The sequence below is a fragment of the Staurois parvus genome, unplaced genomic scaffold (genome assembly GCF_062004578.1).
Source record: "Staurois parvus isolate SC_StPar_1 unplaced genomic scaffold, SC_StPar_1.0 ptg001252l, whole genome shotgun sequence".
Lineage (NCBI taxonomy): Eukaryota > Metazoa > Chordata > Amphibia > Anura > Ranidae > Staurois > Staurois parvus.
The window spans coordinates 2,531,557-2,556,749 of record NW_028319048.1 but is presented as its reverse complement, the minus strand read 5'-3'; the positions used below and the strand labels follow the sequence as shown (position 1 = coordinate 2,556,749).

The following is a 25,193-nucleotide window of genomic DNA, read 5'->3' as shown; positions in this document are numbered from 1 at the left end:
GCTTGGGAGACGTTGGACCTTTCAACAGGACAATGATCCCAAGCATACCTCCAAGTCCACTAGAGCATGGTTGCAGAGGAAAGGCTGGAACATTTTGGAGTGGCCATCGCAGTCACCAGACTTAAATCCGATTGAGAACCTCTGGTGGGACTTAAAGAAAGCAGTTGCAGTGCGCAAGCCTAAGAATGTGACTGAACTGGAGGCCTTTGCCCATGAAGAATGGGCGAAGATACCCGTAGATCGCTGCAAGACACTTGTGTCAAGCTATGCTTCACGTTTAAAAGCTGTTATAACTGTAAAAGGATGCTGTACTAAGTACTAAGATTGAATGTCACTTGGGGGTTGAATAAAACTGATAATGCTGTGAGCACAGAAAAGACATTTGTGGTTATTTCATTATAACTGTTATGTTATATTTGTCTGACCTACAAGTGCCTCTTTAATGTAAATGTAAGCAAGATGACTGAATGATCAAAAGCAATGTCAAACTGGCCAAAACACTCAATTTCAGTGGGGGTTGAATAATTTTGGACACAACTGTATATATATATATATATATATATATATATATACACACACAAAGAACCATAGCACAGCAAGGAGATAACAGGGAGAAGTTAAAGGGTTAAGTTACTTGCCATTTAAGCCTTTGAGGTAAGCAGATCCAAGTTGCAGAGTGAAAGGGTCTTTGATCTCCCACTGTTACAATGGAAAGATAGGAGATAGTCTTTAACTTCCTTTCTAGGTCTACTAGCCTGTGTTTTAAAGTTCCCCAGCAGGGGGGTGGCTCTGAGTAACTGACCAATACTCTGTTTAGGGAGGGATGTCGGGCAGACTCTGAGTTAAAACCAACAGCTTCATAATCCATGATATGAAACATAGGGGACAAACTGACTTGAGGAATGTTCATTTAATAGCTGGTAGGTTTTTATGAGGTTGCAATCTCAGAATGGAGATGAGAACTGATTGATCTGGGGTGTCTGAATGCTCAGTTCTCAGTGCAGAATTGTCAGGGGACAGATGCAGCATCAGAGTAATGCATTCATCAAGTGAGTATGTACAGTGGGGATGGAAAGTTTGGGCACCCCAGCTAAAAATTTGTATTAATGTGCATAAAGAAGCCAAGGAAAGAGGGAAAAATCTCCAAAAGGCATCAAATTACAGATTAGACATTCTTATAATATGTCAACAAAAGTTAGATTTTATTTCCATCATTTACACTTTCAAAATAACAGAAAACAAAAAAATGGCATCTGCAAAAGTTTGGGCACCCTGCAGAATTTATAGCATGCACTGCCCCCTTTGCAAAGCTGAGACCTGCCAGTGTCATGGATTGTTCTCAATCATCGTCTGGGAAGACCAGGTGATGTCAAGCTCAAAGGTTTTAAATGCCCAGACTCATCTGACCTTGCCCCAACAATCAGCACCATGGGTTCTTCTAAGCAGTTGTCTAGAAAACTGAAACTGAAAATAGTTGACGCTCACAAAGCTGGAGAAGGCTATAAGAAGATAGCAAAGCATTTTCAGATGTCAATATCCTCTGTTCGGAATGTAATTAAGAAATGGCAGTCATCAGGAACAGTGGAAGTTAAAGCAAGATCTGGAAGACCAAGAAAAATATCAGACAGAACAGCTCGCAGGATTGTGAGAAAAACAATTCAAAACCCACGTTTGACTGCACGATCCCTCCAGAAAGATCTGGCAGACACTGGAGTTGTGGTCACTATTCCACTATAAAGAGATACTTGTACAAATATGGTCTTCATGGAAGAGTCATCAGAACAAAACCTCTTCTACGTCCTCACCACAAAAATCATTGTTTGAACTTTGCAAATGAACATATAGACAACATATAGACAAGCCTGATGCATTTTGGAAACAAGTTCTGTGGACCGATGAGGTTAAAATTGAACTTTTTGGCCAGAATGAGCAAAGGTATGTTTGGAGAAGAAGGGGCACAGAATTTAATGAAAAGAACCTCTGTCCAACTGTTAAGCATGGGGTTGGATCAATCATGCTTTGGGGTTGTGTTGCAGCCAGTGGCACAGGGAACATCTCACCAGTAGAAGGAAAAATGGATTCAATAAAATTTCAGCAAATTTTGGATGGTAACTTGATGCCATCTGTGAAAAAGCTGAAGTTAAAGAGAGGATGGCTTCTACAAATGGATAATGATCCTAAACACACCTCGAAATCCACGGGGGATTACATCAAGAGGCGTAAACTGAAGGTTTTGCCATGGCATCACAATCTCCTGACCTCAACATAATTCAAAATCTATGGATAGACCTTAAAAGAGCAGTGCGTGACGGACAGCCCAGAAATCTCAAAGAACTGGAAGACTTTTGTAAGGAAGAATGGGCAAAGATACCTCAAACAAGAATTGAAAGACTCTTGGCTGGCTACAAAAAGCGTTTACAAGCTGTGATACTTGCCAAAGGGGGCAGTACAAGATATTAACTCTGCAGGGGGCCCAAACTTTTGCAGATGCCATTTTTTTTTTCTGTTATTTTGAAAGTGTAAATGATGGAAATAAAATTTAACTTTTGTTGACATATTATAAGAATGTCTAATCTGTAATTTGATGGCTTTTGGAGATTTTTCCATCTTTCCTTGGCTTCTTTATGCACATTAATACAAATTTTTAGCTGGGGTGCCCAAACTTTCCATCCCCACTGTATGTATGTATGTATGTGTATATATATATATATATATATATATATATATACACAGTTGTGTTCAAAATAATAGCTTTTATTTCCATCCACACAAATGCATTGGGAACACAACACATTCTATTCCAAATCACAACATGAAGAAAAATACATCAAATTTGTGTTGTTCCTCTAAAAAAAGTGAAGAAAAATGAATATTATACGGTTCAAAAAAAACCCCGCAGTGTTTGTATTCTTCTTTACAAACTCAAACATTCACTATATAAACTGAGAAATGTTTGAAGATTTTGCTTTCCTTTGAATGACTTCATGAATATTTGGTTGTAGTCGCACTGTTTCTGAGAACTGCTGTACATCTGTGTTGCATGGAGTCCCCCAACTTCTGGCCCCTGTGATCAGGTATTCCAGCCCAGGATGATTGGACCACATTCCACAGTTCTTCTCTATTTCTTGGTTTTGCCTCAGAAACGGCATTTTTGATGTCACTCCACAAGTTTTCTATTGGATTAAGATCCGGGGATTGGGCTGGCCACTCCATAACGTCCATCTTGTTGGTCTGGAACCAAGATGTTGCCCGTTTACTGGTGTGTTTGGGGTCGTTTTCTTGCTGGAACACCCATTTCAAGGACATTTCCTCTTCAGCATAAGGCAGCATGACCTCTTCAAGTATTCTGATGTATTCAAACTGATCCATGATCCCTGGTATGCGATCAATAGGCCCAACACCGTAGTATGAGAAACATCCCCATATCATGATGCTTGCACCACCATGCTTCACTGTCTTCACAGTGTACTGTGGCTTGAATTCAGTGTTTGGGGGTCGTCTGACAAACTGTCTCCGCCCACTAGACCCAAAAAGAACAATCTTACTTTCATCAGTCCACAAAATGTTGCACCATTTCTCTTTAGGCCGGTCAATGTGCTCTTTGGCAGACTTTAACCTCTTCAGCACGTCTTTTTTCCAACAGTGGGACTTTGCGGGGACTTCTTGCAGATAGCTTGGCTTCACATCGGCGTCTTCTAATTGTAACAGTCCTCACAGGGAACGTCACACCTTCTTTCATCTTCCTGGAGCTGATTGTTGGCTGAGTCCGCCCCATTTTGGCTATTCTATCCATTCCAATGGTAGTTTTTCGCTTTCTTCCACATCTTTCAGGTTTTGGTTGCCATTTTAAAGCATTTGCGATCATTTTAGCTGAGCAGCCGATCATTTTCTGCACTTCTTTATATGTTTTCCCCTCCAATCAACTTTTTAATCAAGGTACGCTGTTCTTCTGAACAATGTCTGGAACGACCCATTTTCCTCAGAATTTCAGAGAGAAATGCACTGTAACCAGCATGTCCAACATTTGCTGCCTTCCTTCCTTAAATAAGGGCAATAATTGCCGCCTGTTTTTCAAAGAATGAATGACCTCACTAATAGAACTCCACACTGCTATTATTTTGAACACGCCCCTTTCAATGAGTGATTCAATGACACAGAATCAGCAGCATGCATGTCATGACTGTCGGGTCTGTTGGATTTCTATGACTCTACTACACCTGCTAGTAATGTAGAAATATAATTTCCACCAAAAACAGTGATTGATCTGGTTAGTGATGTCTGACTGCTATTATTTTGAACACAACTGTGTATATATATATATATATATATATATATATATATATATATATATATACACAGAGAGAAAGAGCGATAGATTTTTTATATATATACATAAAGAAGAGTGACATGAGTGAGGAGTGTCCTGGATTTTGTTTTCTTGGATTGCTACTTAAAAATGTGCTGTTTTGGTTCATAGCAAGTGGAATCCTTAACTGCTTGTGCCCTCTCCATTCTGACAGAGAGCTTGCATGGGTTCCAAACAAATTCACACCTTCTTGTAGAATGTCCTTGAATAATGGTCATAGCATCCTGGGCCTCTTCCTCCATCATAGATACCACCACTATGTGATTCAAAAACCTATGGAAGGGGAGGTGAAGGTGTGAGGGCTACATTTCTTTAGGAGAACCTTGAGGAACACCCCATTGACCAGACCTGTGTATATACTTTCAGTCATGGTAAGTGAGCTATTACCGTATTTTTTGCTCCATAAGACGCACCTAGGTTTTAGAGGCAGAAAACAGGAAAAAAAAAAATTCTGAACTAATGGACTGCAGACATAGTAGTGGAGATGACCAGAGACTGTGGACAGTACAGGGATGACCAGAGACTGCGGACAGCACAGGAGATGACCAGAGACTGCGGACAGTACAGGGATGACCAGAGACTGCGGACACAGTACAGGGATGACCAGAGACTGCGGACACAGTACAGGAGATGACCAGAGACTGCGGACAGCACAGGAGATGACCAGAGACTGCGGACAGTACAGGAGATGACCAGAGACTACGGACAGCACAGGAGATGACCAGAGACTGCGGACAGTACAGGAGATGACCAGAGACTGCGGACAGTACAGGAGATGACCAGAGACTGCGGACAGCACAGGAGATGACCAGAGACTGCGGACAGTACAGGAGATGACCAGAGACTACGGACACAGTACAGGAGATGACCAGAGACTGTGGACACAGTACAGGAGATGACCAGAGACTGCGGACACAGTACAGGAGATGACCAGAGACTGCGGACACAGTACAGGAGATGACCAGAGACTGCGGACACAGTACAGGAGATGACCAGAGACTGCGGACACAGTACAGGAGATGACCAGAGACTGCGGACACAGTACAGGAGATGACCAGAGACTGCGGACACAGTACAGGAGATGACCAGAGACTACGGACACAGTACAGGGATGACCAGAGACTGCGGACACAGTACAGGAGATGACCAGAGACTGCGGACATAGTACAGGAGATGACCAGAGACTGCGGACACAGTACAGGAGATGACCAGAGACTGCGGACATAGTACAGGAGATGACCAGAGACTACGGACACAGTACAGGGATGACCAGAGACTGCGGACACAGTACAGGAGATGACCAGAGACTACGGACATAGTACAGGAGATGACCAGAGACTGCGGACACAGTACAGGAGATGACCAGAGACTGCAGACACAGTACAGGAGATGACCAGAGACTGCGGACATAGTACAGGAGATGACCAGAGACTACGGACACAGTACAGGGATGACCAGAGACTGCGGACACAGTACAGGAGATGACCAGAGACTACGGACACAGTACAGGGATGACCAGAGACTGTGGACACAGTACAGGAGATGACCAGAGACTACGGACACAGTACAGGGATGACCAGAGACTGCAGACACAGTACAGGGATGACCAGAGACTGCGGACAGTACAGGGATGACCAGAGACTGCGGACACAGTACAGGGATGACCAGAGACTGCAGACAGTACAGGAGATGACCAGAGACTGCGGACAGTACAGGAGATGACCAGAGACTGCGGACAGTACAGGAGATGACCAGAGACTGCGGACACAGTACAGGGATGACCAGAGACTGCGGACACAGTACAGGGGATGACCAGAGACTGCGGACAGTACAGGAGATGACCGGAGACTGCGGACACAGTACAGGAGATGACCAGAGACTGCGGACATAGTACAGGAGATGACCAGAGACTGCGGACAGTACAGGAGATGACCGGAGACTGCGGACACAGTACAGGAGAGGACCAGAGACTGCGGACATAGTACAGGAGATGACCAGAGACTGCAGACAGTACAGGAGATGACCAGAGACTGCGGACATAGTACAGGAGATGACCAGAGACTGCAGACAGTACAGGAGATGACCAGAGACTGCGGACACAGTACAGGAGATGACCAGAGACTGCGGACACAGTACAGGAGATGACCAGAGACTGCAGACAGTACAGGAGATGACCAGAGACTGCGGACAGTACAGGGAATGACCAGAGACTACGGACAGTACAGGGATGACCAGAGACTGCGGACAGCACAGATGACTGCTGACCTTTGGGGAGGGGGGGGAGGGGGGGGGAGCAGGTACCTGAATTTGACGGGTACCCGCTCTTACTTCCGCAGAGTTTTTTTTTTATCTTACCTGTCCCTCTATCCAGCCGCGCGCTGTCTTCCCGGCTTCTGTAGTGTGGGCGCTCGTCAGACAGCCGGATGCCCAGTGCGCATGTGCGAGAAGCGCTGCGCTTTGTGATTGGTCCGGCGGCTTCTGGGATCTGTCATGTGTCCCAGGTACCGCCTTACCATTCACAAAGAGCCCTGCTTCTTGCGCATGCGCACTTGGGACTCGGCTGTCATGCACACTACAGAAGCCGGGAAGACAGCGCGCCGCTGGATAGAGGAACAGGTAAGGTCCCACTGCAGAGCTGAGCAGCCGGCCCGGTATTCTGACACGGCGGCGGTGGAAATACCGGACCTACCTATATTCGCTCCATAAGACGCACTGACATTTTCCCCCCTTTTTTGGGGGAAAAAAAGTGCGTCTTATGGAGCGAAAAATACGGTAATTACATTTTTTTTTCTTTTACAATCATCTTGGCTGATAGAAGAGTCACCTCACTCTATTCTTTTTTGAATCCCTTAAGTCAACAAAGATGTTCTTCAGGTAGTCTTAGCAGTGAAATGTGTATTCATCAAGTGTTCAGAGGTCCACATTGACTGGTGGATGGAAACTGGCCAACAGTTCACTGAGGCTGCCTCTGTTTTCCCTGATACAAGACTATCCTGCCACTGGACAATTTGTACACAGCTGTAACATCTGAGAAGTGAAGTTACCTGTCATATCTCTGCAGTTCATGAAAAAACTGTGCACTTCACCAAGTTGCTCCTGTGGAAGTTTGTGCCTCGCACTAGAAGAAAACCAAAGTTTAGTGTCCTTATATATCAACTTTCTTCAAAGATATTTCATTTATTTTTAGATAGGAAAGTTGATTCACCTCCTGACATCTTGTATGTCTATAAATGATTGGGAAGACTAGCTGACAGACCTCTTGAATTTGGACTTGTGGGTAGAGGATGGGACACAAACTGCTGCAGGACAGCCCCACATGAAATGACATTCAAAGAAAATTGACAACTCAACTTATAACTGCTTGCCTTCAATGTAACTGATATACTCTCACCGGCCACTTTATTAGGTCCACCTTGCTAGTATTGGGTCAGAACCCCTTTTGCCTTCATTATTCATAGCATGGATATAACAAGGTGTTGGAAACATTCCTCAGAGTTTTTGGTCCATATAGGAATAATAGTATCACGCATTTGCTGCAGATTTGCTGGCTGCACATCCATGAACCGCTGACACAGGGCAGGATGGATCCATGCTTTCATGTTGTTTATGCCAAATTCTGACCCTACCATGTGAATGTTGCAGCTGAAATCCGGACTCAGCAAACCAAGCAACATTTCTCCAATCTTCTATTGTCCAATGTTGGTGATCCTGTGTGAATTGTAGCCTCCGTTTCCTGTTCTTAACTGACAGGAGTGGCACCCGGTGTGATCTTCTGCTGCTGTAGCCCATCTGCTTCAAGGTTGGACATGTAGTGCATACAGAGATGGTATTCTGCATACCTCGGTTGTAACAAGTGATTGAGTTACTGTTGCCTTTCTATCATCTGGAACCAGTCTTCCCATTCTCCTCTGACCTCTGACATCAGCAAGGCATTTTCCTCCACACAACGTCCGCTCACTGGATATTTTCTCTTTTTTGGACCATTCTCTGTAAACCCTAAAGATGGTTGTGTGTGAAAATCCCAGTAGATCAGAAGTGTTTAAAACACTCAGACCAGTCCATCTGGCACCAACAACCATTTCACCTGGGAAGTCACTTAAATCCCCTTTCTTCCCCATTCTGATGCTCGGTTTGAACTTCAGCAAGTCATCTTCACCACGTCTAGATGCCTAAATGCATTGAGTTGCTGCCATGTGATTGGCTGATTAGCACCAATTAGTTACCAAGCAATTGAACTAATGTTTCTAATAACATGGCCGGTGAGTGTGTAGGGCAGCAAGAAAATAGCATTAAAGTCGTTGTAATCATTTATTTTAATAACAAACATGTCTACACTTACCTGCTGTGTGTAATAGAATTGCACAAAGTGGCCCCCGATCCTCCTCTTCTCAGGTGCCTTGCCTGCACTCCTCACTCCTCACTCCTGAGCCCTGCTGCTGCATCCAGTGACACAGACAGTGATGTGAAGGGAGTGCCTTTTGGGGGTGGGGGGACCCCTGTTCTTCTTATGTGTAGCCCACCCTGTGCCTGTTAGGGGTACAGGGTGATCTGTCCGGATATTGTGTAGACATGTATAGGTGGGGTGTGGGGGTTGTCCATTGTTCACTGCCAGGTGGTTGCCTCATTTTTTCTATTGTCTTGCTCCCAGCAAACTATTATGGGATGCATGTGTTCCTGTATTGTCTACTACCACCTGGTGTTTCCCTTTGTTATATTATGTGTCTTGGTTTGGTGGGGGGTATTACCAGCAGGCCTTCCCCCTGATGGGTGGGCCTGCTGATGTGTTTCCTGTTCCTGGTTGTATTTCCTCGCCCTGTGTATATATCTTGTGTTTTGTGTTAAAATAAAGCCGTCCACTTCCTGTCTTTAGAAGAGTCTGGTGCTGTCTATTTCCTGTATGGTCAGCGGTGGTGTCCGGCAATCTGTGTTCGGACAGGGAAGCGGGAGTAAAACGGAATACCCTACTGCAGCCGGGGTCCAGTTCCGTTACAAGCAGGACTTGGCCCTACCCCCCACTTCCTTATCAATGGAGTTGATTGACAGGAGTGCAAGCCAATGACTGCTGTCAATCTGCCCAGTGAGGAGAGACAAAGCCAGGAGAGTCTCAGCTCTCATTCACAGCTTTGGATCACGATGAGGCTCAGGTAAGCATGGGGAAGGAGGGGGGGGGGGGGGGTGAGGGGGCGAGTCTGTCTGTGACGTAGAAGGTTTTTTTTACCTTTTTCTTAAGATAAAAAACCTTGAGGTTTTAGAACCACTTTAATGCCGACTCCCCCCCCCCCGGCACACACGTGTTCATGCTGGTTGTGTGCCGTGAGAATGCTCTCTGAGCACTCCCACCACATGGACTAATCTGTTACCAGTCAGAGAGCCAGCAAGGTAGACACCCAATCATGTAAGAGTTCTGAGAGCCAATCACAGCGGTCACATGATACAGAAGCCAAGCTGCCTACACTGTTGCTGTGCCTTCCCTATTCATGTCATAACGAGACTCTGACAAAACTAGAATTCTTCATTTCTCTCTTTCCTACTCAATGGGAATGTCATTCTTTTGCTATATGAAATCATTATGTTTCTTAACAACAATGTGCTACCCCAGGGACACCAAAAGCTCCGGAGTCAGAAACGACCCATCTTCTCCCATAGTTAGATAATTAGCACAACTACCTGAACCATTCCTGTCAATGGGACTGCGATAGTACAATGGAAGAACAGAATGGTTGGCGGCACAAACAGCAATGTGGTGGATGAAATCCTCTGTTGGAATCCTTAACCACTTCCTGTCCGGACACTTTTACCCCCTTCCCCCCCAGGGCAATTTTCAGCTTTCAGCGCTATCACACTTTGAATGACAATTGCGCAGTCATGCAACACTGTACCCAAATTAATTTTTTACCATTTTTTTGCGACAGATAAAGCTTTATTTTGGTGGTATTTATTCACTGCTGGGATTTTTATTTTTTTTGCTATGTAAATGAAAAAGTCCAAAAATTTTGAACAAAAGTGTTTTTTTTATAAAATTTTGTAAATAAATAATATTTCATCATAAATCTTTGCCAAAATGTATTTCGTTATCTTTTTAGTAAAAAAAAAAAAAATTAGTTTATAACCAAAAATTATAATTTTTAAACATTTTTTTTTACATTTTTATTTTATTTTTTTATATTATTATTTTTTATTTTTTATTTTTTTTTTTACATACTGTCACCCTAGCAGTACAGTGTCACCATGGTGACACTGTACTACTTGTGGAGGGTGATGAAGATTTTTTTTTTTTTTTTTTTTTTTACAATGATTGCTTTTACACCCATATAGGATGTAAAAGCAATCATTTCTCTTTCTCTCTGTGTGCATTCCTGCACTCATTGAGAAATACAGAGTGAGCTGTGATTGGTCACAGCTTGTCACATGGTACAAGGCTGTTGTGAATAGCTCTGTACCATGTGACCTCTGTGATCATTCACAGATTTCACACATAGTAAGCAATGATGTCACAAGTGACATCTTGCTTACTACTTTGCATGTGATCACTGATTGGCCTATCAGTGATCACATGATCGGGACCTCGTACAGAGGTCCCGTCCGACGATCGGTGTTTCACTGTGTCTGGAGGACACAGCGGGCACCGCATTGCGGTGCTGCGCGCTCCCAGGGAGCGTGCACAAGCAGGGTGCGGGGAGGCCGTTCATAAACGGCCACCTGACCCTGCAGTGCTACCGTCCAGCCGTTTATATGCAACGGCCGGACGGGAAGTGGTTAACATGCAATATGATAAGAACATGACAGCTCCAAGACAGGACAGAGGAGCAGTCGACGCGTTTCACATGAACACGTGCTCAGTCATTACTGAGTTATTACCTGCGATAGTACAGAAGAGGAACAATGTTTAGAACTTCCCAACATTGCAGATTCTTTACTGTCACTGAGATTGTGTGAGAAGCTTTCTGTGATCTAATAACTGATTATTAACAATGCTGATGTTGTCATGTATGCGGGGGGGGGGGGGGGGGGGGGTAGCCCTGAGGAATTGAATTGATATATTTTTTATTTGATGAAGATTGGGAGAAGTGAGACAAGCAGACTTTATAGAAGGCTATGTGAAGATACATATATGCTCCGTGTCTAAAAGCTACAAGTGAGACTATACACATGTTATTTATTAGGCATAGGCTAATACACATCTGTCAAACACAAGTCCCATGGGCCAAATCTGGGTCACCTGGCCATTTCGTGTGGCCTTGCACCTCTCCTGCAACTGCAGCACCCCTCTTGTCTCCTCCCCCACCTTGTTCCAAACACTTGCCAACAAAGAGGACAGAACTCCTCAGCCAGATGCTGTGCTTCTCTGTGCAGCCATTGAGGGGCTCATCTCTGCCCCCCTCCCTTCCTTTTTAGCAGTCAGCAGCTCTGCCCTTCTTCCTGGCCACAGCACAAGGTAGGGAGTGCACTGTGGTATATGGGATGGTGGGGAATATGACCAGATCTATGGGGGTTCTGGGGGGGGGGCTTTGCCCTGCCAGCAGTGACCCTATCCTCTGCCTTGCCAGCAGTGACCCCTGTCCTCTGCCAGCAATGACCCCTGTCCTCTGCCCTGCCAGGGGTGACCCCTGTCCTCTGCCCTGTCAGCAGTGACCCCTGTCCTCCACCCTGCCAGCAGTGACCCCTGTCCTCAGCCCTGCCAGCAGTGACCCCTGTCCTCAGCCCTGCCAGCAGTGACCCCTGTCCTACTCCCTGCCAGTTGTAACTCCCTGCCCTCCATTCTGCTGACCTCCTGCCCTCAGCTCTGCTGTAATCTATCCTCAGCTCTGCTGACCCCTGTGCTCTGCCCTGCTGACCTCCCATTTTTTGCCCTCCTGACAGTTGTATTACACTCCCAGATCGGACAGGCTGGATCCATCCCTGGTGGGGAACTCTTGACTTCTGATGGTGAGGAAGGTTTTGACATCTGATGTACAGGATGGGGGGGGGGGTGCTCTGGACTTCTAGTCTTATAGATACAACTGGCCCTTTGAGGGCAATCATAATATTGATGCAACCTGCAATGAACCTGAATGTGACACCCCTGGGCTAACATAACCCCCCCACCTCAAATTGTGTGAGTCAGAGGTGTCCTGTAGAACACGTCTCTTGAAAGTGTGTAATATTTCATTAGACATGTATAAATTACGACTGCAATCTGAATTCTGTAATATTTCTTGATTAAGACATTCCACCAATTTATTTGCCCAATTTATTGGTTTCTATGTAGAAATGATCCTGATTTTGAACTCTCCGGCTTTAGTAAATGAACCCCTAATTGACACTGGGGTGGGAACTGACTGACACTGACATCGCCAGTGATACTAATACAGTTTTTAGTGATAATGCTGTACACTGTCATTGTACTAAAGACTCTGTACTGTGATTTGCTAAGCTGATCAGCAGGTCCCATTCATAACTCATTGGCCAGAACCTGCTGACCGTCTTGTTCTGTACCAAATGACAGCATAGATGGGGCATTGCTCCCGCATGCGCTCCCCATACCTGGAAATGCTGGATCTCATACATGTATGTTCCCAGCGCAGAGCGGCTGGCCTGCCGCAGTAACAGTACATGGGACGGTCCACAAGTGGTTATACTTTATAGCCAATTACAGTCATGCAAAGTAGCACAAAACATACATCAAATATTATAATTTTGTCATAACAATGTATGCAAAGCTTTCTATAGATCCATACCTGTAAATAAATATGGGGGCAATAAAATCGGTGTAGTTTGGGTCAGAATCCTCCACCAGGGACATTATCCACTTAAAGTCCTTAGTCAGCACCACTTCCTCATCCAAGGGGAGAAAATGACCTGCGAGTGACAACAGACAGACATAAAAAGATACCAGAGTTATAGGAACTACATGACTGGTGTCCACCATAACGTCACACATCGGGGCCAATTTACTAAAGATTAGAGCATGACCACTTTGCAGAGTCAGTTTTCTCACTTACAGTAGCTTAGTACATGAGGAGAAAATGAAAGCACAATTCTTTTGTTCAGAATATCTTACCATCTGTATGGAAAATTAAAGAGAAAATAAAGATGTTGGCTTGGCCATGATAGGAGGACTGAAGTCAGCCAGATTCAGCGCATCCTCTAAGTGCAAATTCACTTATTTAATGTGGAACTTTAACTAAAAAAAATAAAAACTGTCAGACAGGCAGGAATTGTAATGCAGAAGACTCATGCTTTGCCTCTTCTGCACTAAAGTTACTTACCTGCCTGTCCACCCCTGTAGAGTGAGCCGCTCACTGTACAAATTCGGTGATGCCGAACCTCACGGAACTCCCGTGTGTGTGGCCAATGACGACGGGCAATGACAGCCGCCGCTTGCTGTGGTGGCACACCTGTAGATCCGCTCCTGAGTCCATAGACACGCATAGTGCAGCTCGGTCCTGCCTCCCATTCCTTTCCTACAGCATTTGATTGACAGCGACAGAAACCAATGATTCCCACTGTTGCCTTTGTGTTCTGTGAATGCATGGAGGGAGAAAAGAGCCACCACAGACGGGCACAGCGCTGGATGGAGTGAGGACTCAAGTAAGTATTTGGGGAAGGGGAGGGGTCAAATAATGGGACATTTACTATCTTAAAGTGGTTGTAAAGGTTCAAGGTGTTTTACCTTTATTCATTCTATGCAGGAAGGTTAAAAACCTTCTGTGTACAGCAGTGCCCCCAACCCCCCAATACTTACCTGAGTCCCATCGCCTCTATCGATGTGCATAACAGCTTCAGCTGTCCTGGGTCTCTTCCTCCTCATTGGCTGAGGGAGCCATTGGTTCCCATTGCTGTCAATCACAGCCAGTCAGTGAGTCTCCTCAATGAGGAGAGAGAGGGGGCAAGGCCAAGCCACAGCTCTGTGTATGAATGGACACACAGAGCAGCAGCTTGGCAACATGCTGCTTGCTATGGGGGCACCCAACAGAAAGGAGGCATTCCTGGTGCCGGCAGGGGACCCAAGAAGAGGAGGATCTGGACTGCTCTGTGCAAAACCACTGCTCACAGCAGGTAAGTATAACATGTTTGTTATTTTGCAGAAAAAAAGAACCTTTAGTATCACTTTAAAATGATCGGGATCTTTTTTTTTCTTAAAATTATAAGCAAGTTATACTTACAATGGTTCTGCACACAACAGCCCCCAACCTCCTCCTCTGTGGTCACCCACCAGTGCTCCTGACTCCGTTCCCCTTCCGAGTGCCCCTTTAACAAGCCACTTACTATGGAGATACTAGTGCAGGCTTACTCCCAAGCTGCGCTGTGTGTGTCCATTGACACACACATTGCAGCTCAGCAACACCACTGCTGCTTCCTCACAGGCTGTGCCAAACAGTAGCAAGAGCCAATGTCCAGTGAGGAGGAAGAGAAAGGAGGGAGCCACTGCTCTGGGGATTGAGATTAGGCCCAGGTAAGTATTGGGGGGGGGGGGGGGGGAGGGCAGCTGAACACAGAAGGCTTTTTACCTTAATGCAGAGAATTTAAACAACTTTCTGCCTTTGCAACCATTTTAATGCAGGGAATGTATTAAGGTAAAAAAATGTCTTGTTTTGCTTTTCAAGGACATGAAGTAGAAAGAAAGGAGAAGATGGTAATGACTTAGAGCAGGGGTCACCAAGCTGCGGCCTGTGGGCCAGATGTGGCCTTTTTCTTGCCTTTATCTGGTCCTTAGGGGACTATTACTCCCACTGACACCAGAAATGGGGAACTAATTCTCCCACTGACACCAATCATGGGGTACTATTCCTTCAACTGACATCAAAGACAAGATACTATAACTCCCCCTGACACCAGAGATGGGGAACTAAATCTCCCACTGACACCAATCATGGGGTACTATTCCTCCCACTGACACTAATTATAGAGTACTATTCATCCCACTGACAGTAATGATGGGGCACTATTCCTCCCACTGTCACCAATTATGTCATTTTTTTACTCCCACTGACCACCAAGCAGGGCTTTATTTCAGTGGGAATATGGGGGAATGCAGTTCCAGCACCTCCATCACTAAATGTATGTTATGGCTAGGGCTACTGGGGTGTGTTGGAGTATCTATTGATGCTGGCTTGTAGAGGATCAGTTGTCACTTGGAGGATCTATTGTTGCAGGGGGTCTATGGTTGTTGATGAGGGCTCTATTGTGGCTTGTGGGAGAACTATTGCTGCTGGAGGGGGTGTTATGTTGCTGGGAAGGATCTACTGATGCTGGCTGCTGGGAGATCTATTGTTTCTAGCAAGGGTCTAATATTGCTGGGGGGGTATATTGTTGCGAGGAGGTCTATTTTTTCTTGGGGGTAATCTATTGTTGATGGCTGCAGGGGGTCTATTCTACTGCTTTTTGTTGTTATCATTAACACGTTCCATACAAGTTACCCAGCACCACAGAATTATATTTGGTTCTGTATTCTCTAAAAGGACTGTACTGGGAGGTGGGACCAAGGGACAGTGCTCAAAGGTGGGTAGGGGATGAAGACAAGGGGTGACTCGAAGGGGGGAGTACCTGCACCTATTCTCTGACAAAAAAAGCCCTGCCACCAAGCCTATGACATTGTGATGGCGGAGCATTTTCTACTCCCACTGGCCACAGTCCGACCCCCTAAAGTAAACTGGCCCTTTGTTTTGAAAGTTTTGAGATCCCTGATGTAGAGAAACCTCGAGGGAAGAGGCAGCAAGATGAGCAATTTGGCCTATGAGGCGCGTTCTAGGAGGACGTCTATAGACACCATCCCAGACTCAGAGAACCGCTCTGTAGTCATCTTTCGGCTATATTGCGGCAATGAGGTGGTTAATGATTGATAATTGAACATTTGCTTTAGTAAATCTCCCTCACCATGACACCACCTGTTGCTGTTTTCTCTATTGGATTATAGTCTATGTTATAGTCCATCTGTATTTTTTTTTACACCATACTACCAACCAAAAATGCTGACATATGACATAAAAGACCTCCTTCATTGTCAGAGGTTTGTGGCAAAATGTTTCCAGTCTTTGCAACTTTCTATTCAAAAGCGAAAAATGGCAACAAATTCATTAGATTTGGGGCAGCTGAATACAATATAAACATATTTTATGAGACATTTCATTACCATTGTATGAACTTTCCTCCCAAGCATAATAGGTTGACAAAGAAAATATTTTATAGATTACCTAGTTGTGCAAAAGCCACCACCTCCTCAACTCCGTCTTTTTTTCCGAATCCTCTGTTGTCCACGATGGAGATGATATCAGTAAGTTCATACTTGTTTCTCCTCGTTGTGATAATGGTTTCAGCTGATCCAGTTGTGGCACGGGTCTGGAATTCGTTCTCTCCAAGGGTGTAGATGCAGGAGTTGACAAAAGCCGATTTGCCATGACCGGCATAACCAAACAGCTGCAGGAGCACCCTGGTGTATGTCTGGTCCTCTGAGAGACCTCCTGGAAGATGAAAATCAAGGATGAATTGTTTGTTGTCTATGGTGTCCATTGCTGGAGAGATTGCCCAGTGTCTTGTTTCTGTGATATTCTGTTTCTGGTAAATATAAAAATTTGCTTCCACTTTTGTTGTGTACAAAGGTGATGGGAGTGTGCTGAAATGTTTTTTATACAGATTACATTCCTTTGCACACAGGTATAACAACATGCCACAAACTGAACCGGGTCCTACCCTTGTATCTTACACACAAACCAGTAGAACTATAGGCAAAACTTGTATTTATTTTTTACTTTTGGATACCATAAGGGATGGTTATTTGTTGTTTGTTTTATTATATTTCTGTTTTGTTTTTTTCCATCTGTGTCCTATTGGGGAGATTTCTCTTCACTTCCTGTCCCATAGTCACAACAGGAAGTGGGAGGAAATCACTCCAAATTGAAAGAAGTAATGGTTGTCACCAAAGTCAGGCCTTTTTTTTCTCAGAGAATAGGAACCGCTTCCCCTCCGCCCTATATCAGAAATACTGCTACAGGGAAGCCGGGGTGTGAAAAATCACGCATATATACGTGATTTTGCAGTTCCGCGTAGGGGGTGCGTGTGAGCAGCGTCTTGACTGTCAATGACCGGGTCCCAGATGGTGATTACTCGCCAGCACCCTGTGATCACCGAGTATTACCGACGGGGGAGAGAACTGCTTTGTATGGCTCTGCATAGCAGTGCACTTACAGTGGAAAGCACAGACACAGCACACAGTAAAACACAGAGCACACAGTTAACCCTTTGATTGCCCCTCATGTTAACCCCTTCCTGCCCAGTGCCATTAGTACAGTGTCAGTGCTTTTAATTAGTCCACCATAGTCCTGCTATAAGTCGCTAATCGCCCCCATTACTAGTAGAAAAAAAAGTTTTTTAAATTCCAGTACCGCCATTTGTAAACACTAAAACTTCCATGTAAACCAATTAATTTACACATATTGGGATCTTTTTCGTACCAGAATACATTTTATAGCTCAAAAAATTAAAAACGCAGAGGTGATCAAATATCACCGATAGAAAGCTCTGTTTGTGAGAAAAAAATATATAAATTTAATTTGGGTGCAGTGTTGTATGACTGCGCAATTGTCAGTAACGCAGTGCCATAACACACAAAATGGCCTGGTCAGGAAGGGGGGGGGGGATCCTCTGGAGGGCAAGTCGGTAAGGGAAGGTTATATGTTTGTTTTGTTTGTTTCTGTTTTTCTTTTGTTTTTTTTCCATCTGTGATCTATTGGGAAAATTTATCTTCACTTCCTGTCCCATAGCCACAACAGAAAGTGGGAGGAAATCACTCCAAATTGAGAGAAGTGATGGTTGTCACCAGAATCAGGGCTCTTTTTCTCAGAGAATAGGTGCAGGAACTCTCCCCCTTCTCCCCGCCCCTTGCTCACCTCCAAGCACTGTTCCTTGGCCACTGGTGTGAATGTCTCTGACCAAACAATCAGAAACAGACTTCATGAGGGTGGTCTGAGGGTCCGACACCCTCTAGTGGGCCCTGTGCTCACTGCCCGGCACCATAGAGCTTGATTAGCATTTACCATTGAACCCCAGAATTGGCAGGTCCCCCACTGGCACCCTGTGCTTTTCACAGATGAGAGCAGGTTCACTCTGAGCACATGTGACAGACGTGAAAGGGTCTGGAGAAGCCGTGGAGAAAGTTCTGCTGCCTGTAACATGGTTCAGCATGACCGTCTTGGTGGTGGGTCAGTGAAGGTCTGGGGAGGCATATCCATGGAGGGACGCACAGATCTCTACAGGATAGACAATGACACCTGACTGCCATTAGGTATGTGGATGAAATCCTTGGACCCATTGTCAGACCCTATGCTGGTGTAAAGGGTCCTGGGTTCCTCCTGGTGCAGTAGGTCCTGGGTTCCTCCTGGTGCAGTGGGTCCTGGGCTCCTCCTGGTGCAGTAGGTCCTGGGTTCCTCCTGGTGCAGTAGGTCCTGGGTTCCTCCTGGTGCAGTGGGTCCTGGGCTCCTACTGGTGCACGACAATATCCGGCTTCATGTGGCAAGAGTATGCAGGCAGTTCCTGGAGAATGAAGGAATTGACAGAATGGCCCCCACACTTACCTGACCTAAATCCAATAGAACACCTCTGGGATGTCATGTTTGGATCCATCGGATGCTGCCAGGTTGCACCCAGACTGTCCAGGAGCTCAATGATGCCCTGGTCCAGATCTGGGAGGAAATCCCCCAGGACACCATCCGTGGTCTCATTAGGAGCCTCCCCCGACATTGTCAGGCATGCATACAAGCACGTGGGGGCCATACAAACTACTGAGGACCATTCTGAGTTGATGCACTGAGATTTCAGTCAAATGGACTAGCTTGCTGCATCATTTTTTCACTTTGATTTTCGGGATGTGTTTGAATTCAGTCCTTTGTAGGTTGAATTACCCAATCCATATCAGTATAGATATCCAGCATGATATTTTCCCCATTGAGATCTGTTGTGTTTTCAAAGTCTTCCTTTCATTTTTTTGAGCAATGTATACAGATCATCCTTACTCAGGTTAGCATAGGTGCTGGGGGGGGGGGGGGGGCATTTTTAATCCCTTGGTGCAAGCACCTCCCAGCCCTTTAAAGGGTTTTTGGTGCTAGGAGGTGGAGGGGTTAGGGTCGTGTTACTGCCATAATTGGCTGTCACGGCGATCACATGATCGGAAATCTCCTGATCGCAAATAGCAATATCTAATAAGGGCATGCGCTAAATAAAAATATGTATCACCATATAATTAAGTGTCCATAATAAATCTGTGCAAGTCCAAAACAAACTCAAAATATCCTCTGTGAATTCATAACACTGTGAATAATCCACCACCAAATGAATTAGATGGACTCACCAGAGCTAAATGCTGATCAAATTATAGACCAGCAATAGCGCTTGTGCTCTGGGAGCGATGGGTAAATGATATCCAGGTATTGGATGTAGTAATGTTCAATAATAATCACGTCCAGGTGATCAATAATGTAATCGGCATAAAGGACAGCATATCACTACCAGAAACAATGCTCTGCAGCCAAAGATCTCATGATGAATCTCTCCATTAACTCCGTATCTCCATATATGCATGAGTCACACTCAGGGACAAAGGAAAAGAAATCATGGTGCAGTACGTTTAAAACACATATCTATTTATTAAAATACCAAACAACTCACAAAAGGGCTGTCCAGGCAGACACCAGCTTAACCAGCAATGTACAGCACTGAAGTAGTTTACGGTCCCCGCTCACCGCGGATCACCTCCGACACACACTAGGAAAAGGGTGTGCTGACGTCAACATCGAGCAGGCCACGTCCAACGCGTTTCGTCACCACAACGTCATTAAGGGACCTTTCTGTGAGGCACCGGTAAATGTGCTGGGAGCTCATATGGTGCTCGCTCTCGGCGCATCTATTGTTTACATTGGGTGCACAAATATGCGGCTCCTCAGCGCCAAGGATCAGCCACCAAAAGGCCGCATATTTGCGTGTACTCGGCACCGAGTTAAGATAAGTTAGGTTTAGGCTGAAATTCTACTTTAACAGTTCCTTGGGGGGGATTTACTGGAAGACTAGAGGGTGCAAAATCTGGTGCAACTCTGCATAGAAACCAATCAGCTTCCAGGTTTTTTTCAGCAAAGCTTAATGGAACAAGCTGAAGTTAGAAGCTGATTGGCTCCCATGCACAGCTCCAGATTCAGAGTGCTGAAGTTTTAGTAAATCTCCCCCATAGTGGTTTAGAAAATAGGATATAAAACAAGAGAGGGGCTGCCCTTTTATTGGCAACACAGGACACCACAATGCAAAGGAGTGTGTTATTGTGCATCGCCATGTGCTGCAGTGCAGGTCCTTTGCCTTAGCGTGTTAGGGCGCCATTCAGGAAAAACATGTGTAACCCAGAAGTGTGAAACTGAAAAGAACTCTTGTGCCTCTTGTGCCTAAGGATTGTAAATATTGGGGGTTAATGGGTGACCAGTAGATGACAAGTTATAATTCTACATTTATAATACAGTACATCCAGTTTCCCTGCATTTTACTGCAAGCCAGTATGAATTCAGTGTAGCACTATCAGGAATGGACTTGCCAATAGTGGTGGGACTCACCTGCCTTGTGGGCTGCAGTACCAGGGCTGGCCAGCGGGTGCTCTCAACAACCAGAGGTTCACTTCGGCAATTAACCATCACCTGGGGCTGATTGCAGGTGGTGTATTTAAGGGATGGCCAGACCTGCAGTCTGTGCCTTGGTGTGTGTTTTTCCATGGGCCCCTGTATCTAGTAACCTGCGTTCCTGTTCCTGTTTCTGCCTGACTTGTTGCCGACCCTGCCTGATCCTGACCTCTGCTGACTTCTCCTGTTTGATCCCTGGCTTGTGACCCTGACCATTCTCTCCGCCTGCTCCTCCTGTACCTACCTGCCCGATAGTTATCGACCCGGCCTGCCTGACTACGTTGTGCTCTATATGTGTATGTACCTGTGTATCTGTATCAGTTTAGGTTTGGGTTTGTTTCACCCTGTTGTATGTATTTGTGTTAGCTTGGGGTTTGGTGCACTGCGTTTATGTTTGTGTTGTTAGTCTTAATAAATTGTCTTATTTATACCATATCTGAAACCTGCGTTTCCCTGTGTCAGTCCACACACTTCTGGTCATACCTGGAGCCCTGACAAGCACCCTATAGTGTACATTGTTGTTTAGAGTAGTTTGAGGCATGTTAGAAGCCTGGGATTAGTTAGAGGGCTACTTCAGGTCTGGGCTGGAGGGCTCTACAGGTGAGTCCTCTGGTATCTCCCCCTGCTCGAAACTTGGAGAAGTTTCTAGAATCCAGTAGGCAGAGGTGACGAGGGGCTGATCTGCATATTTATGGGAGTCTGATCAATCCCAGGCAGGAGGCCTGGCAGTGTGGCAGACCACCCCATAAATATGAGAGAGCCATGCTTGCAGGAGAATTGGGTGGAAGGTGTATTGCTGAGAGGTGTTGCTGTGCAGCCTGGGAGGGAACCCTATAGAAGGGGATTCTGCTTCCAGGCTGGATGCTGGAAGCTGAAGGAGAGCTAAAAGAGGGAGCTCCACTGCCCTGCAGTCCACTGGGGAAGAACAGCCTCCATAGCCTGGAGAGGAACCATTCCAGCTACAGAGGCCTGAAAGCAATTCTATCCACAGATGCAGGACAAGGACAGTGTGAGCAGCTCTATACCCCCAGGGCCTGGAAGGAAGAAGACTGCTGGATGCAAGTTCTTGGCAAGTCTTCAGGGGACAGTCTAATGCTTAGCCAGTCCCTTGTTCTTGGATTGGATACTTAGCCAGATGAGCTGGGATTTTATACACTTAGTGGATTTAGAGCTCCTACAAGTAAGGACTTTGCTAAAATCTACTCAGGGGATTCAGGCTCCTGCAAGTTGCTGCGCTTTGCCCCATGACCTATAATCTTTCACGGGATGAAAGATTGGCTCTTAAGAAACTCAGGGAGACACCCAACCTAGTAATAAAACCTAGCAATAAAGGGGGAAATGTGATGTTGCTATCAGAAACAGCATAAGAACTGGAAATTAAGCAACAATTAGGTGACACCCCATCATATGTTAAACTATCTAGCAACCCCTTTCCATCCCTGGTTATGTCCCTTAATGAAAACCTGTCCTGGGCACATGATGTGGGCTTGATAACCAAGAAGGATCCTGCAATATACATCATTCCCAAGGTACATAAACATGTAAATAATCCCCCTGGAAGGCCCATTATATCGACCATTAAGGGCACCCTGGAGCACATAGGAAGGATGTCTTAATCAATCGATGGTGACACGCCTACCATCATATGTTCAGGACACTAGGGACGTTCTCATCAAATTAAACCATGTGGAAGTTAAAGTAGGTACTATACTTGTGGGTATTGATGTTGAGTCGCTTTATACTTCCATTCCCCATCAATGGGGACTGGGAGAAATGGTTTATTTCCTAGAGTCCAATTATCCTGAAATGAAAGCACAAAATTAATTTATCTTGGAATTAATTGAATTTGCTCTCAGCCTCAACTGCTTTCAATTTTTAGGAACCAGTTATCACCAGATTAGGGGGACCTCCATGACAACCCCCATGGGCTCCTGCATATGTGTGCCTACATCTTGGGTGGTGGGAGGAGGAGGTTGTCTACTGTTCACCGATGTGTCTCGGCCATGCTAGTCAAAAGGCCGAAAAGCAGCCACCAACCCACCACGCTGATAGGACAGGACAGTGTGAGTACTTCTACACCCCCTGGGCCAGATAAAGGGAGAAGGACGTCAGGTGAAAGACCCAACTAGTTTTCATCCGGGACTACTTAATTGTTAGATCTTGAAATCCCTTGTCTAGGGATACCCTCCGTGCAGCCAGGTGAAGAGGAAGGATTTATCTGGGGTCTGAGGAGTGCTTCTTTAAAGAGACAGTGCTATTGTTTTGGATCCACATTTTTGTACAGTTGCCAGAAGTTGTCCTCAAGTTTAAAGTTCCTTAACCACTTCCAGACCGGACACTTTTACCCCCTTCCTGTCCAGGGCAATTTTCAGCTTTCAGCGCTATCACACTTTGAATGACAATTACGCAATCATGCAACGCTGTACCCAAATGAATTTTTTACCATTTTTTTTAAACAGATAAGGCTTTATTTTGGTGGTATTTATTCACCAGTGGGATTTTTATTTTTTTTTGCTATGTAAATGAAAAAGTCCAAAAATTTTGAAAAAAAGTGTTTTTTTAATAAAATTTTGCAAATAAATAATATTTCATCATAAATCTTTGCCAAAATGTATTCCGTTATCTTTTTAGTAAAATAAAAAAAAAATCCAAATTAGTTTATAACAAAAATTATAATTTTTAAACATTTTTTTTTACATTTTTATTTTATTTTTTTATATTATTATTTTTTATTATTTTTTTTTTTTTTACATACTGTCACCCTTGTGGGGGGTGATGAAGATTTTTTTTTTTTTTTTTTACAGATTGCTTTTACACCCATATAGGATGTAAAAGCAATCATTTCTCTTTCTCTCTGTGTGCATTCCTGCACTCATTGAGAAGTACTGACTGAGCTGTGATTGGTCACAGCTTGTCACATGGTACAAGCCTGTTGTGAATAGCCTTGTACCATGTGACCTCTGTGATCATTCACAGATTTCACACGTAGTAAGCAATGATGTCACAAGTGACATCTTGCTTACTACTTTGCATGTGATCACTGATTGGCCAATCAGTGATCACATGATCGGGACCTCGTACAGAGGTCCCGTCTGACGATCGGTGTTTCACTGTGTCCAGAGGACACAGCGGGCACCGGATCGCGGTGCTGCGCGCTCCCAGGGAGCGCGCACAAGCAGGGTGCGGGGAGGCCCTTTATGAACGGCCACCCGACCCTGCACTGCCACTGTCCGGCCGTTTATATACAAGGGAGCGCGCACAAGCAGGGTGCGGGGAGGCCGTTTTTGAACGGCCACCCGACCCTGCACTGCCACTGTCCGGCCGTTTATATACAACGGCCGGACGGGAGGTGGTTAAGCATCCCATATACCCCTAGACACCATCCAAGTTGTTACCCCCATAATAAAAACAACAAAAACCAGCTCAAGGGCTGTTTACTGACTCTGAATGAGTGGAAAAATGCATGTTGCCTGGCCATGCAGAGCTTAGTGGGACCCAAGACAAATTCAGTGGCCCCTGAGGGGGTAGCGCTACACTACTACAAAACATTTTTCTTTATTTTTGTCTTTGTGTGATTTGCTCGCGCATCATGTCTGGTAAAATCATAGTCACCAGGGCAGGAAAGCTCTTCAATGAAGCTCGGGAATCGGGATAACAGTAAAAACCCAACACTTACTTTTCCACTCCATCCAAAATTAAAAATGGAAAAAAGTTTTGACTTGACTCCACATAACCAAAACTAACTAGATAAATGAAATGAAAAGCGAACAATAAATAAAAATGAGCATGACATTTCCAGCACACACCAGGATATCCCCTCTCTGCCAATCCCTCCACTGGCTTCCACTAACCCAACGTATACAATTCAAAATACTAACCACAGCTTACAAAGCCATCCATAAAACTGCCCCCAGCTACATCACCAACCTCATCCACAGATACCGCCCAAATCGCCCGCTCCGCTCCTCCCATGATATCCTCCTCTCTAGCTCCCTCATCACCTCCTCCCACACTCGCCTCCAGGACTTCTCCAGAGCCTATCCCATCCTCTGGAACTCCCTACCATAGCATGTCCGGTCAGCCCCCACCCTGTCTGCCTTTAGGCGATCTTTGAGAACGCAATTCTTCAGGGAAGCCTACCCCACCTCCACCTAAGAACTGTACTTGAATCACCTCTGCTAGATCATCCCCCGCAACTA

General features: G+C 45.2%; 1 protein-coding gene across 2 annotated transcripts in view; it reads right to left on the bottom strand.

The window, feature by feature from the left end:
• LOC149437875 (uncharacterized) overlaps nt 1–25,193 on the bottom strand; it is a 150,634-nt gene that overhangs the window by 12,258 nt on the left and 113,183 nt on the right. Inside the window, exons 1-3 of one of the 2 annotated variants that reach the window (XM_089660527.1) lie at nt 16,540–16,916; nt 13,084–13,204; nt 7,411–7,484 (exon numbers count right to left, since the gene is read on the bottom strand). The exons of the other annotated variant lie outside the window; for it this stretch is intronic. Coding sequence (XP_089516653.1) covers nt 7,411–7,484; nt 13,084–13,204; nt 16,540–16,855 — 511 coding nt within the window. The 5' untranslated portion in view covers nt 16,856–16,916. Of the gene's footprint in view, nt 1–7,410; nt 7,485–13,083; nt 13,205–16,539; nt 16,917–25,193 lie in introns of those variants that run through there. 2 annotated transcript variants of the gene reach the window in all.